General features: G+C 41.1%; 1 protein-coding gene across 1 annotated transcript in view; it reads right to left on the bottom strand.

The window, feature by feature from the left end:
• The window catches only part of LOC122226721 (collagen alpha-3(IV) chain-like), a 135,028-nt gene that overhangs the window by 67,440 nt on the left and 44,041 nt on the right, over positions 1–23,547 (bottom strand). The window contains exon 2 of the mRNA XM_042950356.1: positions 1,369–1,425. Within this exon, the coding sequence (XP_042806290.1) occupies positions 1,369–1,425 (57 nt within the window). The remainder of the gene's footprint in view (positions 1–1,368; positions 1,426–23,547) is intronic.

Below are 23,547 nucleotides of genomic sequence, written 5' to 3'. Positions count from 1 at the left end.
AAAAAAAAAAAGAGAGATCAAGTTGGCTATTTCATGTTGTTGTGTGTACACAGCCACATCCCATAAAAAGAAACAAAAGAATTTGCTACACCCCTCCCCAAACCCAGTTACCCACACACATTCTAGAGTAGCAGCTTGCACATAGCAGGGACTCAATAAATTCTTGAATGCAAGAATAAATCCCAGCTCTCCAACATGGATCTGAGTGTATACATTCATAGCTGCAGGGAAAAACCTAACTCAAACTACACATCAATTACAGAATAACTGGAAATAAATGTAATAATTATTATAGTTAGTATATAAATTATATGTAAATCATTTTATCTAAAGAGCTAGAAGCATGTTCTAAAATATTTTTAGTCACCCTTCACTATTGTTAAGCAATTCATTAGCATCCCGGAGGAAAGGGTTTTGTAAACAAAGAAAAAACTTTAGTTCTGCCTCTGTCTTAATTATCACAAATTGCAAGTTAATGGAGCGAATTAATGAGATTTCATGGCATTCTTTTTTTTCTTGAAGTCTGCAATGGAGCTACAGGTTTCCCCCCCGCTATCCGAAAGCACAGAGTTCCTACGAAACTTTTCTCAAACTGAAATGGTACAAAGCAAAGAGTATCCCCGCTTTCTAAAAGTTCGAATTACACCATTTCGCTTTTGTGAAAAACTTACATTAGTATGGTAATTTTTTTTCACAGAAGCAAAAATCCTCTTTGGAGATCTCTTGCTTAGCAGAAACAAAGGTCAAGGTCGGTCTTTCCTAAAAAACGAACTGGCGCCAGGCGAGCTTTCAGAAAGCGGGGGGCACCTGTACTTCCTCGTGCTGAATTTTGGCCTCAACCAGCGTGCTGTTGCAGGATTCGTTCACTAGGGGGCGCGCCTGCACCAGTGCTGCAGGACTCGAAGTCTGCGGATGTCAATGTCTGGGTCAAAGTGAGTGAACAGAGCTGTTTCCAGTTGTTCTTTCGTGTTTATCAACATGTAAATAGGGCTATACATATAGACGCATTCTTATAAATCTTTCTTTTTTGCTAACAGACCAAAAGAGTTAAACTGACGGTATTCACACCAGTTGTCTGAAACTTTCTTTTCTTTTTTTCCTTTTTCCTTTCCTTTCCCCTTTTCTTTCTTTCTTTCTTTCTTTCTTTCTTTCTTCTTTCTTTCTTTCTTTCTTTCTTTCTTTCTTTTCTTTCTTTCTTTCTTTCTTTCTTTCTTTCTTTCGGTTAATGTTTATATATGATTTCTTTAAAATTTGATTTGGGGAATGGAATAACACATTGTGGGTCTTTCTGCTATTAGGCAAAGAAGAGTGAATTCTTGGATGAGCTCTGCAGAGGAAAAAAAGCAATATTTAAGATTTTGTTTTTACCTTCTCTCCTTTGATCCCATCACAGAAGCACTGGCCTTTGTCTTTACAGACACAGCCCTAGGAAAAAGGGAAAAAAGAAAGAGTTTTGTTTAACAACAACTTAATAAATCCTGACTGACAGGGCAAAAGCAAACATATTTTTCTGTTCTTTGAGCATTAAACACTATTCGTTAGGAGCCATGTGATACTGGGGCAACATTATCAACAGAAATAGAGTCGAAAAGTGAGACGTTGCATGTAGGAGAACTCTCGGGTGAGTGTACATCATTTTTATCAAATGTAGGAATTTTAAGCTATGCGAAATACAAAAGTCATCTATCCTTTTTTTCAGGATAATGTATCACTGAACCACATGAAATTGACATAATTGTAAGCAGAAAGTGGTCTAATGTTGGCAAATTTCTTAGGTTTAACATAATGTACATATATGCATATGCGTATACGAACTGGTCATATCTTCCATAGGTGACTCGAACGGTTTCTTTTCCTGAAATGATGTTCAAGACTGAGAAAAGGTGATCAGTATCCACCATGTGTCTTTAAGGGGAACAATCTAACTCACTAATGTTGGTATCAAAGTGTTCTTACTTTAAAACAAAACCAAAAATTTAGCTGGGAGCTTGGGACCTCTTATCCTGTCTAAGCGGTCATCGGGACACAGTTTAAAACCTATGCACCTGCCAACTCTAATAAAGGTCAAGTTTTAAAAATTTCTCTGCCAGCAGAGGAACAAAAAAGTAGTTTAGAATACTGGATTTGCAATGTGTTTTGATACATGTTCTATGTTTATATATTTATCTTTTTAAGTTTTTTTTTTTCCTTTGGGTTAATATTAACTGAGAACTAGTTTGCTTTCCACAGGAAAAGGATATTAATCAACAGCAAAAGGCAGGGCAAGTCTAGGGCATGTGCTGGCTGGTTGGTAGGAAAAATAAAAGAGAGATCGCCTCAGATATTTCCAAAGTGGAAGATCCTATTTATGCAATTAAAATAAGATACACAAGCGAAAACATCCTCAGTTAAATATATTTCCTGAGACTAGGGCAGTAGGCTATGTTGCCCTTCAAGGAAAGGAAGTGTATAGTAATTTTCAGATGCCACATTTATATGCCTCACAATTTATATGAATGGAGAGTGACTGATTGAAAAGGAAAATCTATATTCTCCCCAAGGGTTGGATATTTGGTATTTTTTAGAAGGCTGCAGTTTTCTGACTTTCTTCCCAGATGTTTGGGGTCAAGTCATACCTTGACTTAATTGTTCAATCTTGTCTTTCTAGATTTTTAAGCTTTTATGCTCATTTCAGTCACATACTTAAGCACACTCCATGAAAGCAATAGTTCCAAAGTGTGGATCCCCAGACCAGCAGCATCCGCATCACCTGTGAACTTTTCAGAAATGCAAATTATTGGCCCCACCCCAGACCCGCTGAATCAGAAACCCTGGGGGTGCGTCTCACTATTCTGTTTTAATAAACTCTCGATTCTGGTATCACAGCTCTAAATTAGCATCTAAAATCTGAGTCTGCAAGATAGAGCTCATTCTCTGTTTCTGAACACTAGATCATGTGAGACACGAATTTGCACATCTGTTTTTTCGTTTGCCATGTCTTTCTTCCTGTCATTCCAAGCAAGTAGCCAGGATTTGGTGTCCCTTACTTCAGGGATGCTTTTGTCACCTGGGTGAAAGCAAAAGCTTCCTGAAGACAAGAGTCCTTCTGGCTTTTGTTTCTGTTTTAAATACCTGCTGACAGTTGGTCCCAAGAGTGGAGGGTCACGCAAGCAGCTCCCACACAGCCTCTGGAGGGGGCAGCAGGGTCTCAGAAAGGAGTCTGAGTCCCACATCCAAGGAGAGCACCAGGCATTGGGCAAGAAAGCTCAACCCTCCCAAGGACTCAATGCTCTATTTCAAATGGTGATGGCAGGCCACTGTTTTCCAATGGACATTGAGCATCTCTGATTCTTCCGCCTCCCAGACACAACACAGCACGTTCTGAGAATCTCTGAACCACAGGTAATCCTCTAACCTCTGAGAAGGTGCATGGAAGCCATGAGATAGGCCTAATTTTATTTCTCAAAGTAAAAGCCATATTTGCCATACATTACTGGAAACCTGTCAATGTCAGTTTGAACAAATAAGTGTTTGCCGAACTCCCTCAAATGCAATCAGGGCCTCCTTCTTGTTTGCTCCCATGGACCACTTGTAGTTACATGTTTAATGTATATTTCCCCTAATGCCCCTAGGCCCTAAGAGGGAAGGAATTAGAGTCTTCTTCACGTTAGTAGCCGTGGTGTTTAATAAATCCTGGACAAATGCTTGTGGACTAATTGAATGGGTCAATGGGTAGATGGAAAACTGGTAATTTGTATCCTATCTGGACCTGGAATTTCAAGATATTTGAATCATATGACTATTGTCACGCTGCCATGACTAAGACATTTTCTCTGCGCATGAATTAGGCAAAACTATGGTTGAAGTGGCAAAAAAATGAAATAGAAGGTTTGGCTATTTTACTACATGCTAAAATTAACAAAGGCTAATTAGTTGTCAGTTCCTTGGACTTAAAAATATTTTTTAAAAATTTAAAACCCTGGGAAGAATCAAAAAATAGTGCAATGAACCCTTATGTATCTTCTCATCTAGGTGTGGCAACTGTTACCATCTCTCTCTCTCTCTCTCTCTCTCTCTCTCTCTCCCTCCCTCACACACTCACATGCACACATGCTTTTTTTGCCAAACCATTCAAAAGTAGACTACAGGCACCATGATACCTCGCCACTAATGTTTCTGCGTGCAACTCCCCTAAACAAGAGTATGTTCTTATCCAGTTGAAACATCATTCCTGAACCTACAAAATCAAGACTAATGCAGTAACTTCAGGCTACTAGTTTTAAAGTTAGACCTTATACACGATTCTTGATGACCATTAGAAAATGGGAAGCTGTTTAATTTGTAGCAAATCTTTCATTTCATACCATAGATTTGGTCTCGATCAATACTTTTACCTATAACCAATACATGAAGTCGTATCCCAACCAGTGACTGTCACAGTTCTAAGAAAGAATCCTTAGGACTCACACGGGTGGTATTATTCAGGGGTTGGGTGTGGAGCTCTCTGTGTCTGACCATACTGTTCCTTTGAGTTCCCTCTTGCCTGGGGTCTGGCTTCTTATCATCACCCATAGTGACTCTGCTCCCCTTTTCTGATCATCAAAACCACAGTTCCTGAGTTTTTACATGATTATCCTTCAGTTTGGATCTTGAAACATTGGGGGCAACATATTTAGCTTTTGTTTGCATTTGGTTTCATTGTCTTTACATTAGGGTAAAAGCCCTGTTTGATGGTTCAAAAACATCTGGTTAACTGAAAAAGTTAGTTAAAGGGAGAAAGCAGAAACAAATGAACAAACAGGTCCATGAACATGTTAGACATTTTATAACTTACAACATATACGTCTACACCAATTCTTCAGTCTTATAAAAGAGGGTCCAGGTCTTTTCCTTGGGAATGGGTCTGCTGTTGGAATTCTGTGACGTCATTCTTGCTAAGTCACACCCATAATGCACCACTGACAATGTCAACTTTTGCTTTCTTTGAAACAGACCAATTGCTGAAAGATGCTTATGGAGCAATCTGAGTAGAGTTCTTCTAGATATCAAACGAGGTTCTTCTCTAACTTCTTAAATGTTTTCTCAGCCACACTTAATTGGATAGCACTTTTTCTATCATCTGATTAAACCTTTCAACCTAGTTGTCACAACAATCCAAATGTTATGCATTTGTATTTAACCAATTTGGCATTTAATATTTCATGAAATTCCTTTGTTATAATAATATGTACAACTGGCAGAAACCACTAACTCTTGGCAATCATAAAACTCCACCAATGGAATAAGCATATGGAATAGCATATAAGCATATGCTAGTGTGAGGGAGAAGCCTAAGGGATGGGTCTCAGGTGGGCAGTGCCAGTGGGCATCGACTGGTCTGTTATGGAGCAGGCATGGAGAGTTCTGGTCAGTCCAGGAGTCACTCAAAAGCAGAGTCATTGAGAGAGGATCTACTATACTCTCTATTCATCCATCATGTCACCCACATGCAGGTGGTCATTACTGTTGCCAAGACTCCAGAGCCAGGTCCAGGGCTATTTCTATGCCTGGGTTAGCAGAGATGTTCCCAAACTGTTCCAGCTTTAATTTGCAGTTAAAGTGGCAAGGCATGGCCTGCCTATATATCTGCAAAATTGGACTAAGACTTCAGAGAATGTGACAATTTTGCTGACATGTGGATGCTCCACCTGATTAAATAAGCTCAAAATTGTAGTCAGGGCCACTCTCTGGCAGCTGTTCAACTGCTGCTTTAGAAGCAAGTACTGCCCGTGTGATACAGTGGAGAGCCCTGGACAGGGCCATGGAAATTAGGCACTTCGCTTTCTGGAGGACAATGACAGTAACCCCAGACTCAAGAGAGTCATTTCTCTTTTTCAGAATCTTTTTTTTTTTTTAATGTTTATTTATTTTTGAGAAAGAGAGAGACAGAGAGACAGAGACAGACAGAGCATGAGTGGGGGAGGAACAGAGAGAGAGAGAGAGAGAGAGCGGGAATCTGAAGCAGGCTCCAGGCTCTGAGCTGTCAGCACAGAGCCCGACGCAGGGCTTGAACTCTCAAACCGTGAGATCATGACCCGAGCTGAAGTCAGATGCTTAACTGACTGAGCCACCCAGGAGCCCCAAGAGAGTCATTTCTCTTAAACTGTTTTTCCTCAATTAATTTTTAAATTTGCAAATGTATTTGAATAATTCAAATAGATTATTTAGCTAAAAGATAGAGGGGCTATATTTTCATTTTCATTGAGTTTGATCCACTTTTTTGGACTCACCTTTGAAACACCATGGAATGTTGTTCCATGGTAGAATAGAATATGACCCATTACTTTCTATTCAAATGCTGTATCACTTAAAAACAAGAGTGGCCAAATGCTACTAACCATTAAGAAAGCATAACTGACGGGTATTTCTTAAGTAACATCTTTATGATTTTTCCTCTTCCAATAGTCAAGTACCTCTTAGTTTCCATATACCTTAATCAAGTAAGAAATCATTTCTCATGACTGGAAAGCTCTTAATAAGTATTTTATGGGTTTTCTCACCCTGCTAACCATTAACACATCAGGAAGTGATCCAAGATTACATGACGGCTCAGCGCTTTTGCCTACTAAATAGTTAAACTTGTGAGAATAATTCATATAAAGGTCACATGCATTTTTTACAACCTCACTTAAGAGGCAAAATAAACTTCGATAGTAGAGAATCTTAAAAGGTTTAGAAGTCCAGAAATCACAGTTCTTAGGCCAGATCTACATAGGATCTATTCCTAGATTTGCCAGCGATGAAGTGGAGCTTTGGACGAATCACTTAATCCTTCCAAGTTACCTCTTTGAAGATGGAAGACATTAACATCTATCCTGCAGTGTTTTTGTGAGGACGATTTGAGATGCTGTCAATACGGAGCCTGCACAATGCCCTGTACTCAGTAAAAGACTCAGTCAAAGGGGGACCCCCCTCTTTCTCCTTCTCCTTTCTTGCTGCAATACTCTAGGCCAAAGGACACAAACGCTATCGTCTGATCCTTCCTACCATCATCCCGTCTAGCCGCCATCTTGTCTGACATTTCCTCCCGAAGTTGTTTGTCCAATGCCAAAGAACTGGTCCTGATTCCAACAGCAAGAGTAAGAGAGATCGAAAAGCCAACTGTTGTTAAGCTGCAAATGAATTAAGTGGTATTTGTTACTAGTACTCTCAGAATATACCGAATATATCAGTTGACATCACTTGTCCATGAGCGCAGATATAATTTATTTTACTTGTTTAGTAAAATATTCGTTGGAAACCCCAATGGTACTTGATGCTTCTACATGAAAGGTGCCAAGTCAAGTGTATTATACAAAGGCAGCAGGCACTTCCTGGAAGGCTGATCTCAGCTGCTCTCACACTCTTCTTTTTGTCTCAGCTCCTGTCCTGCCCTTGGATCACCCATGGATCGCCCGCACATTGCCTTCTCTTCCTGGCAATGTGGCAGAAGGATTAAGGGCACTGGTTCGAGGACACACTTCCTGAGTCTACATCCCAGCTCTGCCAAGTCACTCGTATAGTTTTAGGGGATCTCTAGTGCCTCAGTTTCCACATCTGTAAAATGGGGTCAAATGGGTGAATATCGGTAAAGCACTTGGATGAGTATGTGGCATGCTTACTGAAGGCTGTGAAGGAAACCAGAATGTGTCAGCCCAAATATGCCTCTATGACATAAAAAATTACTTTGAATTGTAAGCAATTAAAAAGCAGTGAGTGCAGAGAAGGCTCCCCCTTTTCTGTGCAAAGGCAAGAAATAAACTCTCATTTGACTGGAGATGAACTCTTTCTGGTCCAGAGGCAGCACCAGAGGAATCTGAAAATAAACCTTATCCTCCTAGTTATTCCTGCACCATTTACTAGCTGTCACCAAAACCCCTTTGTCTTGTTAATTCTTCACAAATTTACTACTTCTTTGTCTAAAAGGTATAAAAGCTTCCTGCTCTGTTCACTTCTTTGGTTCTTCACTCCCTTGTGAGGGCTCCCATGCATATGTAAAATTTTAATGAAATGTGTGTGATTTTCTCCTGTTAATCTGTCTTTGTCAGTTTAATTTTTAGACCCAGCCAGGGGCCCTAAGAGGTTCAAGGAGAAGGGGTGCCTGAGGGGCTCAGTTGGTTAGGCGTCCGACTTTGGCTCAAGCCATGATCTCACCGCTTGTGAGTTCAAGCCCCACATCAGACTCTGTGCCGACAGCTCGGAGCCCGGAGCCTGCTTCGGATTCTGTGTCTGTCTCTCTCTGCCCCTCTTCTGCTCGCACTCTGTCTCTGTCTCACTCAAAAATAAACATTAAAAAAAAAACTAAAAAAATAAAAGAGGGTCAAGGAGAACTTTTTCCACCCCTATAGCTCTTACTCAGGCTATCAACAGTGTGGGCAATTACTAATTTATTAATTTAATACTGCTACTTAAATGCCCATGCGTTGAGGGCTTACTATGCTTTCCAGACTGCAAGTAGAAACGATGTCTCACAATTCCTTCTATCTCCCCAGCGCTGGCAGGCAGCAGACATTTATGAACTCCTTTTACTCTTAAAACAAATAAAGACGGTAACTATGCACATGCATTTGTATTAGTCATTAACAGGCCGGGAGATAATTTCCAAATAATCTAGGGTGTTGCCTCTCTCTACCCTTAAAACCCCGTATGCCCATCGTACGTGCATTCCCGTGGAACACAAGTGGCCTTCCCTGCCTGCCCCCCAACCCCCGCCCCCAGCCTCTCCTCCCCCACGCCCAGCCCAGCCCGGTTTAGTGTAAGGGGAAGTTGGCAACGGTCAAAGCTGGTTAACACTCTACTGAGCAGGTCTGTTGATTCTGCATTATGATTATTGATCCTTTGCCCAGCCAATGGCCTGAGGCGAACGTTTTTGTGCGTGAAAAGAGCTGACCAAGTGTGGCTGACTGGGCCAGACAGGCTCCATGAGCTGGGCTTTGCAGGGCCCCTCCGTCCCGCGTCTGCCTCAAGCAACGGACCATGAGCCTTGGCAGTGTGCCCTCCAGTGAAGGAGAAAGACGCCCGTGCCCCGCTCTCTCGGTGGCCCCTTCTTCCCCACCCAGGAGCCGCTGCCACCACACTTGGGTGTCACAGAAATCTCACTGGAGCTGCCACTTGCTATCTTTCAACCCCTGTCCGGAGACACATCACTAGTCTAGACATCTAAATCAGCCACCCGTTTCTGATTTTCTGGACGGCAGCGGGCAGGCAGATTGCTGGCTCTGACAAAGAAAGTGGCAGTCAGAGGTCTCTGGTACACTGGGGAACGAGTCCAGTAAGAAAGTTGCGTCCACCTCGTGTAAGGCAGTGAGTGGGATTCCCACCTCTCGTCATTAACTCCAGGTATTTTTCTTTTTGCTTGCCCTAAAAGGTGTCGAATCCAGTAGGACTAAGAGGCCTTCGCCATTGACGGGAGATTAATGGACTCTGAAGGGTCCCATGATAAGGATGCTGGAGAGGGAATGAACTTTGATCAGTCCTATAATGATTTCAGTAGTTAACATGTTTTGAGCAGTGTTTTGAGAAGATGGCACTGCTCAGGCTCTCTGCCTCGTGAATGACCTCATTTACATCTGGTAACAATTCTGTGAGGTGGGTCCTAGTATTAGCCCCCCCCCACCCCACCCCCCTTGTAGCGAAGAAAACTGGGCTGTCAGAAGCGACAGGTAGTTACGAATGGAGCTGGGGGGATCTGCATCCAGGTTTGACCCAGAGCCATATTCTCAACCATTATGCTATATTTAATGATCAGCTGGCTTTTTGGGCCACTGAGGCGTTGGCAGAGGGACTCAGATGTATCTCTTCCCCTCACCCTACCGCTGTGCCCCCAACGATGGGATGTAAAATCCCAATGACAAACATAACATGGTACTTCATGAAATTTGCAGTATAAATCAGGAATTGGCACACTGCACTCCACAGGCCAAATCCAGCCAGCCGTCTGTTTCTATACTGCTTCTGAGCTAAGAATGGTTTTTATATTTTCTTTTTTTTCTAATTTTCAAATAGTTAAAAAAAAATAAAAAGAAAAATAATCTTTTGTAATGTGAAAATTATATGAACTTCAAATTTCAGTGTCTATAAACAAAGTTTTATATTTTGTTAATAAAAACTCTTGTATGTGTTTGGGGCGCCTGGGTGGCTCAGTCGGTTAAGCGTCTGACTTCGGCTCAGGTCATGATCTCGCAGTTCGTGAGTTCGAGCCCCATATCGGGCTCTGTGCTGACAGCTCAGAGCCTGGAGCCCGCTTCGGATTCTGTGTCTCCTTCTCTCTCTGCCCCTCCCCCACTTGCACTCTGTCTCTCTGTCTCTCAAAAATACATAAACATTAAAAAAAATTTTTTTGAATAAAAAAAATAAACATACTTGTATGTGTTTTCTCCCTTGTTCTACAGGCATCTGCATAGTATCCTTAATGTTGCCTCTTAGCCCACAAAGCCTAAAATAGTTGCTAACTGACCCTTTGCAGAGAAAGCTTGTTAAACCCTGGTGTAATTTATCTTAACTACATTTTTTTCTGTGACCATATAAAAGTTAGAGTAAAAAATTAAGAATGAAATGGAAGAAGGGAGTGGCTCAGTCGGTTAAGAATTCAGCTTCAGCTTTTGTCATGATCTCGTGGTTCATGAGTTCGAGCCCCACGTAGGGCTCTGTGCTGACGGCTCAGAGCCTGGAGCCTGCTTTGGATTCTGTGTCTCCCTCTCTCTCTCTGCCCCTCCCCATTCATGCTGTGTCTCTCTCTCTCAAAAATAAATAAACATTAAAAATTTTTTTTAGTAAAAAAAATAGAAACGGAAGAAGAGATCAGTTCTGAGCCCCATTGAGAGACAGGCTCTGGCAGCTGAGAACAGCAGACGGGAGTCTCTTCCCCCTTCCCTCCCTTCTTTGCTTCCCCTTCCTGCCACCACACTTTAGTCCAAGGGTTGGTTGTAGGGCAGGAAAGCATAAGTAATGCAATTTGGGGGTTGGAAGAATCCAGAAGATCATCTAATCCAGAAGTTCCTTATATTTGGACTTCACAGAGCAGGAAAAAAAAAATTAATGGAGACCGACATCAGATTGTCTTATTCATAATTTGCTATGTAAGCATGACAACTACCTTCGGTAGCCGTGCCTGAGCCAACAGTAAATAGAAAACATCATTCCATTAGAAAACAACAAATTAAAATGCTGTAAAGGAGGGAAGTAAATGCTCACAGAATACAAGATGGTCCTTTACTTTTTGTTTTTTAATGTTTATTTAAACACTGAGAGAGAGAGACAGACAGAGACAGAGTCTGAGCTGGGGAGGGGCAGAGAGTGAGGGAGACACAGAATCCGAAGCAGGCTCCAGGCTCTGAGCTGTCAGCACAGAGCCTGGCGCGGGGCTCGAACTCACAAACCGCGAGCTCATGACCTGAGCCGAAGTGGGACGCTTAACCCACTGAGCCACCCAGAGGCGCCCCACAAGGTGCTCCTTTAAAGTCAAAGTAAGTGACATTTACTTCGTAAACAGTATCCACACTGTTCTTATGTTTCTCATTTACTTGGTCTGGTGAAAGTCTACACTGTCCAACACAGGCACGACTTTGGAAGCCCTAGCCTCGTCACAGCTGTCTCCTCTCTTTCACCCACCTGTCTTCTGGTCAGCCACTATCTGCTCAGAGACCCACCGCTGCCTGGTTGTCTCTCTGAGGGCATCAGCAAGCTAATCTCACACAGTGTACTGCATGCTAATTAATTAATTTTTTATATGCCTTGTAACTAACACATTTTTTTTTTTACCAATAAATGTCTCTTCACACACACACACACGCACACACGCACACACGCACACATGCACACACACACATCTCTCCCATAAATGCCACAACTGGTAGAAAATTCAAACTCCAGACCGAGAGGTGAGACACATGTTGGGGCAGATGGGGCCCCTCAGTGCGCATGCCTGGTTTCCCATGTAGGCCACGTCTTCCAGAAAGTATCTTTGATGCTATTATTGGTTTAAAAGAGTAGCTTGTGTATGCAACTCGCCTCCTCCTTTTTTGTTTGACGATCGGGGAAAAGGCACAGTCGAACACGGCAGGTCTGAGTTCTTGCTCATCTCTCCAGGGATGCTACCTCTGAGGGGAGACAGTCTCCCTGGAGAAGCCGCCCTTAGCTCTTGTCTGTGTGGAGGATGATCATGTGCCTTTCAGTACTTCCACAAGCTGTCACCTGGCTCATTATACCAACTGTTGATAGCAAATCTAAAGTGAATTTAAAAGTTTTGCGTTTTTCAGCTTTGGGTTCTGGGAAAGTTGCTAGAAGTTTTGGTTTTTTTTTAAAGGGTATTTATTTATTTTTGAGAGAGAGAAGGAGAGAGAGAGCATGGGGGAGAGGCAGAGGGAGAGGAGAGAGAATCCCAACCAGGCTTCACATTGTCAGCATGGAGCCTGATCTGGGACTTGAAGTTATCATAAACCATGAGATGGCAACCTGAGCCGAAATCAAGAGTCCAACGCTTAACCAACTAAGCTACCTAGGTGCCCCAATTAGAAGTTTTTAGACACTTTGCACTTAATCGCATAAATACCAGACATTTCAAGGAAATATTCATTTTCTATCTGTGAAATCTAAAAGGAACCTAAAAGAAACATAACAAGCTGAAAGTCACCCACCCATAAGACTAGGCCAGTTTTCCAAATGGAAGCCTTCTTTGGATTCTCAGTAAGACTGTGATGTGACACTATCTGAAAGTATGGACACTACTTGGGTAGCAATATTATTCTGAATAATAAGGAGAAAAACAGGCTCACTTGTGTATGTAAAAGTTAATCCAGGAAGATAGTTGTTTAAATACTTTCATATGTGTCTTCTTGTGTGTGTGTGTGTGTGTGTGTGTGTGTGTGTGTGTGTGAAAAACCAGAATAAAATGATGGATAAAGAACAAAAAATAGTAACAACCCACCAGATAAGAAAAACAGGTGAAAAGACCAAAACTGATGAAATTGTCAATTGTTGGAAGCTGGATAGCCCGGGAAAGCTTTGAGTCAACTGGACCAGTACATTTGTAAATACTCTGGCACATATCCTCTGTTCCCATAAAAGATAAGACACAAAAGCAGAAAATAAAAAGGACAAATTAAAAACAAGATAAATGTTTCTGGTGATCAAAATGCAATGGAAACACAAAGCAGTGGGACGGACTGATGCGTTAGAGGCTGGACTGAGTCTAGAAGCCAACTGTGGTGCTTTGGGGTTTGGCTCCTATGCATAGCAGGGAGCATTAGCCAAGAAACACCATCTTAACACGATTTGGATTGGGGTCATGAAGGAGTCCCAAAAGGGGCCATTCCAAAAGGGTGGGCACACACAGAGGAGAAAGAAAAAAGAAAAGACAAAAATTGGAATAGAGAGCTGTGGTAGCCAGTTTCCAAGATGGCCCCCGGTGATCTCTCCTCCTGGCATTCAGGTTCTTTTGTAGTCCCCTCCCATAGTGAACCAGAGTTGGTCTGTACGACCAAGAGAATAGGACAAGTGTGATGCACGTCACTTCTGAGACTAAGTCATAAGATGACATTGTGATATCTGCTCTGTCTTGGGTTAATTGCTTTGAGGGGAGCCAGCTGCCATGTCAAGTCAAGGAGTCTTATGAAGAGGTCCATGTATTGAGGAACTGAGGTCTCTGGCAACAATCCTGTGAATGAGCTTTCTTGCAAGCCAGTCTTCCAACTCTGTCAAGACTTAGATGACTATTGCCCCAGCCTACAGCTTCTGAACCCAGTGAGGGACCTTGAGACAGCACCACCCAACTAAGCTGCTCCCAGACTCCTGACCTTCAAAAACACGTATGAGGTGACAAATGCTTGCTGTTTTCAAGTGAATCATTAGGGGATAATATGTTAGGCAGTAATAAAGAATACAGGAGTCCAACTGAAAAGTTTGGTGGAAATGATAAAAGAGAAATTCAGAAATTTTCCCAAAAAATAGGACAAAAGGAAAAGTGAACAAGAAGAAAACAAGCTCACAAGTTTTGAGGGTCAATCCAGGATGTCCAGTATCTTACCAAATGGCAGTTTCAAAAAGACCAAAGAGAGAACGTTGGAGGAAATGATCAAAGAAATAATATAAGAGACAATTTTTTTAAGTGAAGAAAATAAATATTTAAATTGATAAGACCCACCAAATGTCCCCCTCTTACAAACACACCCATCGGAGGCACATTATCAAAACATTCCAGAACACTGGGGACAATGAGATTCTAAAAGGAAACAAGAAGAAGCAACACTCACAAAAGTATCGGAATCAAAATGGCATTGGGAAAAAAATGGCATCGGATGTGTCAACAGTAATACCACAAGGGAGATGTGCATGTAGGCCTTCAGAATTCTGGGGGAAACTAATTTTCAACCTAGACTTTTATACTCACCAAATGATACATTAAGTTTGAGGAGACACAGATTATTTTCAGATATGTAACGAAGTGAAAATTTTACCCTACAGGCATACTTTCATGGTTAGCTACTGGAGGATGTGTTCCACCAAAGGAAAAAAAAAAAAAAAAAAAAGGAATTAGGTCAAGAAAGGGAAAGACCTGGGATCTACGAGAGAGGATCTAACTTGGATTGATTGTCTCAGGATGACCATGGTATAAATAAATAAATTGGAGCCAGAGGGTGGCAGCCCTTGGGGGAACACCAAGAAAACTGTCTGACAAGTGTGACAGTAGAACATTTAAAAACTTCAGGAAAAACAAAAGTTTGTCCAAGAAAGTTGCAAACATGAAAAGCAGTGGCTTCGCAATGAAAAAAATTTCTGAAATCCTATACTACTGATTTAGCCAGAAGGTTTGACATAAGCATATTGGGAAGATTTGACGAAGGAGGGTTGTAGGTCACAGATAGGTCCTCACCTACTGGGCTGCAAGTCAATAGACAGTGTTAAAATAAATCTAAAAGCCGGTTTTTCAGAATTATGGAGATAAATAAGTGGAAGAAATAGCTGGAAGGTTCAAAAGTAGTTGCCTTGGGGCGCCTGGGTGGCTCAGTCAGTTATGCATCTCACTTGGGCTCAGGTCATGATCTTGCGGTCTGTGGGTTCGAGCCCCGCATTTGGCTCTGTGCTGAGACTCAGAGCCTGGATCCTGCTTCAGATTCTGTATCTCCCTCGCTCTCTGCCCCTCCCCCCACTCTTCCTCAAAAATAAATAAACATTAAAAATTTTTTTAAAGTAGTTGCCTCTTTGGAGGAGAACTTGGGAGAAGGTAGGCTGGAGGGGGACTTTGTTTTTGTTCCAAGTCTTGAATATTACAAGTTTTTTATTATTATTATCATCTACTATCTGTATTTTTTTTTTTACTTTACTAAAAATTAACAATAGAAAAGAAAGTTCATCTCAAAACCAGAAAAATTTCCTGTTAACTTTACATTTAAATTTATTGTCTTCTCAACCTAAAAAGCATTCTAAGTTCATCTTAAGTGATGTTTTTCTCCAATTTGGAAAATCACCAATCTAGCTCTGACTTCCTGGTAGAAAAAAATACAGTAAGAATAAACATAGGAAAATTTTTAAAAAGATTCAGATATTTGATGAAGAAACCTTTGGCTGACAATTCTCTGCCTATGAAGGTCAATCCTGGAGGTTGTCTGACCTCCCATGTGCTAGTGGTGGGGGAGGGGGATAGACACTCTCTGTTATTCTAAATCCTAGACTATGAAGACCGCAAGAGGCCTTAGGTTTCATCTGTCCAATACTGAGTTCAAGGTTGGTCCAGATTTTATTTGCAGCCCAGAATTTCTCCTTTTCACTTGGGCAGAGGAGCTGACTCCATTTGGGGGAGACTTACAAGCAGGGAGGCCATCATACTTGCTAGTTCATTTGCCCATGGCTGGGGCTGGGTTGGAGAGGTGGGGCTTTGTTCCAGGTGTGCTCCCCTTAGAGAAGACTAACTCTTCATGGTTGAATTGGGCTGGGCTCGATTCCTGGCTCGCGTCGGCCACTTTTGTGAAAATGTTTTCTTCCTAAAAGTGGAGGACAGTGAAGGCTGTCCAGTTAACCCTTTGACTGGGGCAGGACATAAGCCAACAACAAATCACATATAGAACTCTCTATAAAGGATAAGGAGAGAATCTGGTATCCTGAATTTGCTTTTCAAAATAAACTATAGAAATGTTTGGAATGTTTTTGTTGCATTTGTTGTGATTAATGTGTTTCTTTGATAGCACCAGTTCAAATCAAATTGTGATAAAAAAAGAATCTCTCTGTTTAGTTTCATGGTATTCCAATGGAAAGTTAGGATTGTGGTTCTCAACTTTTAGTGTACATAAATTACCTGGATCCCTTAGCAGTCTGGATTTTTCCAGAATCCCAAGCCTAGAGAATAGTTCTGAGTGCCTGGAATCTGCATTTAAAACAAACAGCCCAGGAGATTGGTTTACAGGGGTTCCCCAGACCACACTTTGAGAATCTCCTTTACATCTTGAGCCTTAAACAGCGCATGTTTTCACTCATATATGGAGTTTGAGAAACTTAACAGAAGACCGTGGGGGAAGGGAAGAGGAAAAAAATAGTTTCAAGGAGAGATGGAGGTAAACCATAAGAGACTCTTCAATACAGAGAACAAACGGAGGGTTGATGGGGATGGATGGGGGAGAGGGGCAAATGGGGGGTGGGCATTGAGGAGGGCACTTGTTGGGATGAGCACTGGGGGTTGTATGTAAGCAATGAATCATGGGGATCTACTCCCGAAGCCAATGGCACACTGTATACACTGTATGTTAGCCAACTTGACAATAACAATGTTGTCAAAAAAAAAAAAAAAGAAACTGACACTCATCTGGAAAACTATTACACTGATTTCTGTGGTATTTATGGAATAAAACAGTATTTAGTTTTAAAAATAGAGGTGAGGATTAATTATCCGCCATAAGTAAATTTCCCAATTGTATTATGTCACTTCCTTGATTAAAATTGTTTGTTCATTCCTCACGGCCGGCAGTGCTGAGTCCAAACTCATCAGCATGACGTACGAGGCTCTTTGTATTCTGGTTCCCCCTATTTCCCCAGCCTCGGAGGCCACTGGTCACCCCGAGCTCTCTTTTGCATTCCTGTGATTTTCCACATGGTCCTTCTTTGGCCTGAATGCCCACTTCTCAATACCCCTTACTCTGCTTGGCTAAGTCGTGCTCATTCTGGAGCAGTTCAAAGGTTACCTCTTCCGGAAGACTACCTCCCTAAATCCTCTAGGTAGTTACTTGCTCTCTCATCTGTTTTGTGCATAACTGCTCTTATAACACATATCTAACTGCACTGTAATTGTTTGTTTCTCCACCACCTAACAAAGCTTCTCTTAGGAAGGCACATTTTACTCATCTCTGTGTTCCTAGTAGAGGGGACAGTTTACAGGGCAGGGGTAGAAAGGAGTTATTCTCCCAGGGGTGGGGGGAGAACATGACATCTGGGCTTATTTGATTATACAACGAGGCCCTCAAGACATACCTCGGGGGGGAGGGTGGGTGTCCATATATATGGGAAGGTATAAAGAGACGTGTAACAAATACCCCTTCACCTACCACCCGGCGTATGAAATAGCACATTACAAATATGGGTGAAGTGCCCTGTGTTGTCTCTACAATCAAGTTTGTTCTATAAAACTGCCTTATCCTGGGAAAACTGAACAGGCAGCACTCTCTCCGGCTCTGGTCCATGAATGGAAGAATAATTGTGGAAGCTGACATGCTCCTGAGACTCTGTCTTCAGCAAGTACAGGAAATCAGAAGAAGCTAGAGACAATGTGGGCCCCAGGGAGTTTGCAGAAATCTTGGGCAGAATTTGGATTTCCCGTGGATTTGAGATGCTATTCCAAGAATTCCAAGTAGTTTTAAATCTCAAAGGACAGGCTACTCCTAGATAGCATGGGGCTACAACTGTAAATAGTAGATGTTCAATAAATAGGGACTATATGGGAAGGTAGATGATAGGGCACTAAATACATAAAGTTGGTAGGCATAATTTGTATAACCATATAAGATATGCATGTGTTGTTAAAGCAACAAAAGAAGGTTAGAGATGAAACTGGGCACATGTCAAGAGTAACACAGTGCTTCATGGCCCTGGAAACAGACTATGGAGAGAGAAACCTATAGATATGGTGATGACAGCTGGAGCAAGAAATAAATAAGAAAGTATAAGCTGCGTCTCTGGGAAAACAAACATTTGGATATTTTAGACATTTTGATGGCTGATTTTCTTCATCTCTTCCAGATGACTAATGCCAAGTAAATAAAAATCATAGGAGCAGGTAGATGAAAAAGCCAGGGGAGAATTAACCAGAGTCCTTAGGATGGGCACCGGGAAAAAGAAACGGACTAGTTGGCATAGGAGAGTATTACAAATGGGAGGGACTAAGAGAAGGTAAATGCACCAGCTGGAAAGCACAGTGAGTGGGAAAGACAAAGATGAGGTAGAAATGATGGGCCACTGAATGCTACTGAAACCAATACCGCACTGTATGTTGACCAACTAAAATTAAAAAAAAAAAAAAGAAGAAGAAGAAAAAAGAAATAATGGGTCAGTGGACAGAGATTTCATTCCATGCTTTCTTATTTTAGATCGGAAGGAGGGAAATTCTGCACCATGGTGACATCCCTTTGGGGGGAATACAAAAGTATATGAAAACGGAGTTTTTATTAATTCTGTACTTTAGAATAAAAAGCAAAAGTGGGCAAAATGACAATTCAGAATTTGAAGCAATTGAAATCCAGGTCACTATATCTCTTTTATTTATTTATTAAAATTTTTTTTAAGGTTCATTTATTTTATTTTGAACTCCTGAGCGTGAGATCATGACCTGAGCCAAAGTTGGATGCTCAACCAACTGAGCCACCCAGGTACCCCCAGGTCACTAAATTTTTACATGTTAAGCATCAGATATCTTTTGGAGCTCTCTGACATGATCGTATTTTCACACTTGCCTAATATTTGCTTCACTTTGCTCTGGATATTAAAAATACTGTAGGGAGCCTAGGTGGCTCAGTCGGTTAAGCACCAACTTCAGTTCAGGTGATGATCTCACGGTTTGTGAGTTCGAGCCCCATGTCGGGCTCTGTGCTGACAGCTCAGAGCCTGGAGCCTGCTTCAGATTCTGTGTCTTCCTCTCTCTCTGCCCCTCCCCCATTCACACTTTGTCTCTCTGTCTCTATCTCTCAAAAATAAAATAAAACACGAAAAAAATTAAAATATTGTTTGTTTTGCGAAAATAGACTTTGATTGTTCAACTTGGGCCGACAGAGCAGGCATCTAGATAGCTTGCTTCACTGTGAGTTTTGGAAAGAAGACTACAGAAAGAACAACAAAAGCTTATTTAAATTAGTTTTCTTAAGACACACATGTCATCGGTGTCATATCCTGATTTTTAACAATGCAGTGTTTTTGCTTTGGATGACATCTTTCCAACTGTGCAATTGCGTTTAGAAAACCCTAAAAAAAAAAGGCATAGCTATTCTGGCAAATTCAAAAGAATTACACACACACACACACGCACACACGCACAAGGGCATGCACACACCTATACAATGGTGCCGTTGCCCTATAATAAGACTTTGGTAGCTAAGGCTCATGGTAGCAGCAGTGATGTGTGCAGCGTGTAGTCTTTATACAGTGTCGGTAGTCAGTCACATTCAGGTATTAACTCTGGGAATTTGAATGTGTGTTTTAGTGGATGAATATGAATTATCACAGCAGTGCTGAAAATATCTTCTGCCCTCCAGCAAGCATGGTCTTGTTTGCAGAAACATCCTGCTCTGTGGAACAAGCAAAGCCAGTAATGTCCCAAATAATGTGTAACTTTCAAGCTTCCAAATTTTATTTATTTATTTATTTATTTATTTAATATGAAATTTATTGTCAAATTGGTTTCCATACAACAGCCAGTGCTCATTCCAACAGGTGCCCTCCTGGATGCCCATCACCCACCTTCCTCTCCCTCCCACCCCCCATCAACCCTCAGTTTGTTCTCAGTTTTTAAGAGTCTCTTATGTTTTGGCTCCCTCCCTCTCTAACCTCTTTTTTTTTTCCTTCCCCTCCCCCATGGTCTTCTGTTAAGTTTCTCAGGATCCACATAAGAGTGAAAACATATGGTATCTGTCTTTCTCTGTATGACTTATTTCACTTAGCATAACACTCTCCAGTTCCATCCACGTTGCTACAAAAGGCCATTATTTCATTCTTTCTCATTGCCACGTATATATAGTGGCAATTCTTTCTCATTGCCACGTATATATATATATAGTATATATATAATACTAGTATTATTGTATATATATTATATATACATATAATATATATATAATACTAGTATATATACTATATACTAGTATATAATAGTATATTATATATATAGTATATAATACTATATATATAATATATATATAATACCAGTATTATATATAATAGTAGTATATAATCCACAATTTCTTTATCCATTCATCAGTTGATGGACATTTAGGCTCTTTCCGTAATTTGGCTATTGTTGAAAGTGCTGCTATAGACATTGGGGTACAAGTGCCCCTATGCATCAGCGCTCCTGTATCCCTTGGGTAAATTCCTAGCAGTGCTATTGCTGGGTCATAGGGTAGATCTATTTTTAATTTTTTGAGGAACCTCCACACTGTTTTCCAGAGCGGCTGCACCAGTCTGCATTCCCTCCAACAGTGCAAGAGGGCTCCCATTTCTCCACATCCTTGTCAGCCTCTATAGTCTCCTGATTTGTTCACTTTAGCCACTCTGACTGGCATGAGGTGGTATCTGAGTGTGGTTTTGAGTTGTATTTCCCTGATGAGGAGCGACGTTGAGCATCTTTTCATGTGCCTGTTGGCCATCTGGATGTCTTCTTTAGAGAAGTGTCTATTCATGTTTTCTGCCCATTTCTTCACTGGATTATTTGTTTTTTGGGTGTGGAGTTTGGTGAGCTCTTTACAGATTTTGGATACCCTTTGTCTGATATGTCATTTGCAAATATCTTTTCCCATTCCGTTGGTTACCTTTTAGTTTTGTTGCTTGTTTCCTTTGCAGGGCAGAAGCTTGTTATCTTCATGAGGTCCCAATAGTTCATTTTTGCTTTTAATTCCCTTGCCTTTGGGGATGTGTCAAGTAACAAATTGCTGCAAGCTTCCAAATTTTAATACTTTATCTCCAAAGAAAAATACTTAGGTCCCATCACAGAGACTATGGCAACCAAGGATTCTGTATGCACATTCTTCTTGAGCAATTATCTCTGCTACTGAATTCAGTTGCTGAAACCATACATTTCATTTCTGATTCTTCATGTGGTAAATAAACTCCTAGATGGCATACAGATAATTTCCACAATTTACAACTTCCCCAGGAAAGAGGAGGAAGAACTCCAAATTAACCATCGTGTAGCGATGGTATACTAAGCATTATTTTTTCTGTACTGCGTCAGCTTTTTCAATAGCCCACATCTCTGAACTGTGGCTATGGGCACAAATGCCCAAATACCACAGAGCTATAGCCAAGAAAATATGGTGGCTAAAATCAAGTTATTGCAAATGTTTAAAACCAGCAAATGTGCCTTCATAATCTGCATGCCTGTTGCTTGGTGTATTCCATGCAAGTTTGCAAAACTTGATTGAAGTCTGTGAAAATAGATAAAGTCACTAATCTATATGTGATTGCTAAACAAGAACCTCATTTGGAGCCAGGGTTGCCGGGAAACATGAAACATTTTAAGAAGTACAATCTCTAGATAACTAAAGTTCACCCCTATAAGTACCCAATCTTTGATCAACGGTCATTGTGTTACATGGTCTTTTGCCTTTGTAAATAGACTGTAAGTGACATAATCCTCCCTTTCTAAACACGATTGCTGTCACTGTCAACACATTTGTGCCCCAGTGGATTCTTGGCACACAACTGATGACGAAGAAATATTTTTTGAGTGATGCTATTGCACGTATTGAGATATTTGCATCTATATCATTTGATTGCAGGATGGTATGTGGTTTCAATTGCTAAATATGCTTTGTTTTTTTCTTTTGAGGGAAGCTCTTTTCATGGGATTAGGCATTCTGCTTTTCCTTCTTTCTACTGGTGACTTCCTGCCTGTAGCTGTCTGTACCTCTCCCCACATTTCTTACTGTTTCATACGTGCTATTATTTAAGAAATCGGGTAACTAAAGCTTGGTAGAATTGCTTATAAATTCAGAATAAAGAGACCCTGGGTAAGTTTTGAGGGCCTCAACTATAAACAAAGTTCAGAAGCTTTGCAGAATTATTCTGCTTTTTTTTTTTTACTACCTTCTAGATCATTGAAATCACTAGGAAGAATGTGATTATATACTGAAGGAGCAAATAGTACAATAAAATATAGACAGTCATTTAAACAACTAATTTAAAAAACTCTTTTTGTGGTAAATATATATAACATAATGTTTATCATCTTAACCATTTTTTTCATGTTAAAAAATGTTTAGTTATTTATTTGGAGAGACAAGGAGAGACAGAGAGAGAGTGCATGCATGTGTGCACGTGAGCAGGAGAGGGGCAGAAAGAGAGACAGAGAGGATCCCAAGCAGGCTCTACTCTATCAGCGGGGCTTGATCTCATGAACCGTAAGATCATGAGCTAAGAAATCAAGAGTTGGACGCTTAACCGACTGAGCCACCTTGGTGCCCCTCATCTTAACCATTAAAAAAAAATTTTTTTTAACCTTTATTTATTTTTGAGACAGAGAGAGACAGAGTGTGAACAGGGGAGGGGCAGAGAGAGAGGGAGACACAGAATCTGAAACAGGCTCCAGGCTCTGAGCCGTCAGCACAGAGCCCGACGCAGGGCTCGAACTCACTGACCACGAGATCATGACCTGAGCCGAAGTCGGCCGCTTAACCTACTGAGCCACCCAGGCGCACCTCATCTTAACCATTTTTGAGCGTACAGTTCAGTAGTGGTAAGTACATCCACACTGTTGTGCAACCGATCTCCAGAATTCTTTTCATTTTGCAAAAATGATATTCTGGTCCCATTAAACAGCTCCCCATTTTCCTTTCCCCACCAGCTCGTAACAACCACTGGTCTTTCTATCTTTATGAATATGACTGCTCTAGGTACCCCATAGAAGTGGAATCATGCATTATTTGTCCTTTTGTGTATTTCACTTAGTATAACACCCTCCAGGCTCATTCATGATGCAGCATGTAAACACCCTCTTGTTTGTTTTATCAGAATTAAAATTTTAATACCAAGACATCTGTGATTGAAAGCCACAGTCATGAGATGCATACCCACACATGCGATGCTAGGAAAAGAGTGTAAATGTGCCCACGAGATAGACAAGATCTCCAAGGACTCAGTTGCATACATTATGGCCTATCAGTATTGTGGAATATTATGGAGATTTACAAAAAGGTGAGGCAGATCCAGATGCTTTACCTTGGAGAGAAGATACGACATTAGGTAAAGAAAATACACAGCTAAGCAGCGTGATCATATTTTTGTATGACACACATACGTATATGGATAGCAGTAGGTCTGGAAGTATGTACATGGAATAGTTAAAAATGGTCACTTTCGGTGGTG

Source organism: Panthera leo, chromosome C1, assembly GCF_018350215.1.
Source record: "Panthera leo isolate Ple1 chromosome C1, P.leo_Ple1_pat1.1, whole genome shotgun sequence".
In the NCBI taxonomy this organism is placed as follows: Eukaryota; Metazoa; Chordata; class Mammalia; order Carnivora; family Felidae; genus Panthera; species Panthera leo.
The sequence above is the reverse complement of the archived record's forward strand: the minus strand, read 5'-3'. Positions and strand labels throughout refer to the sequence as shown.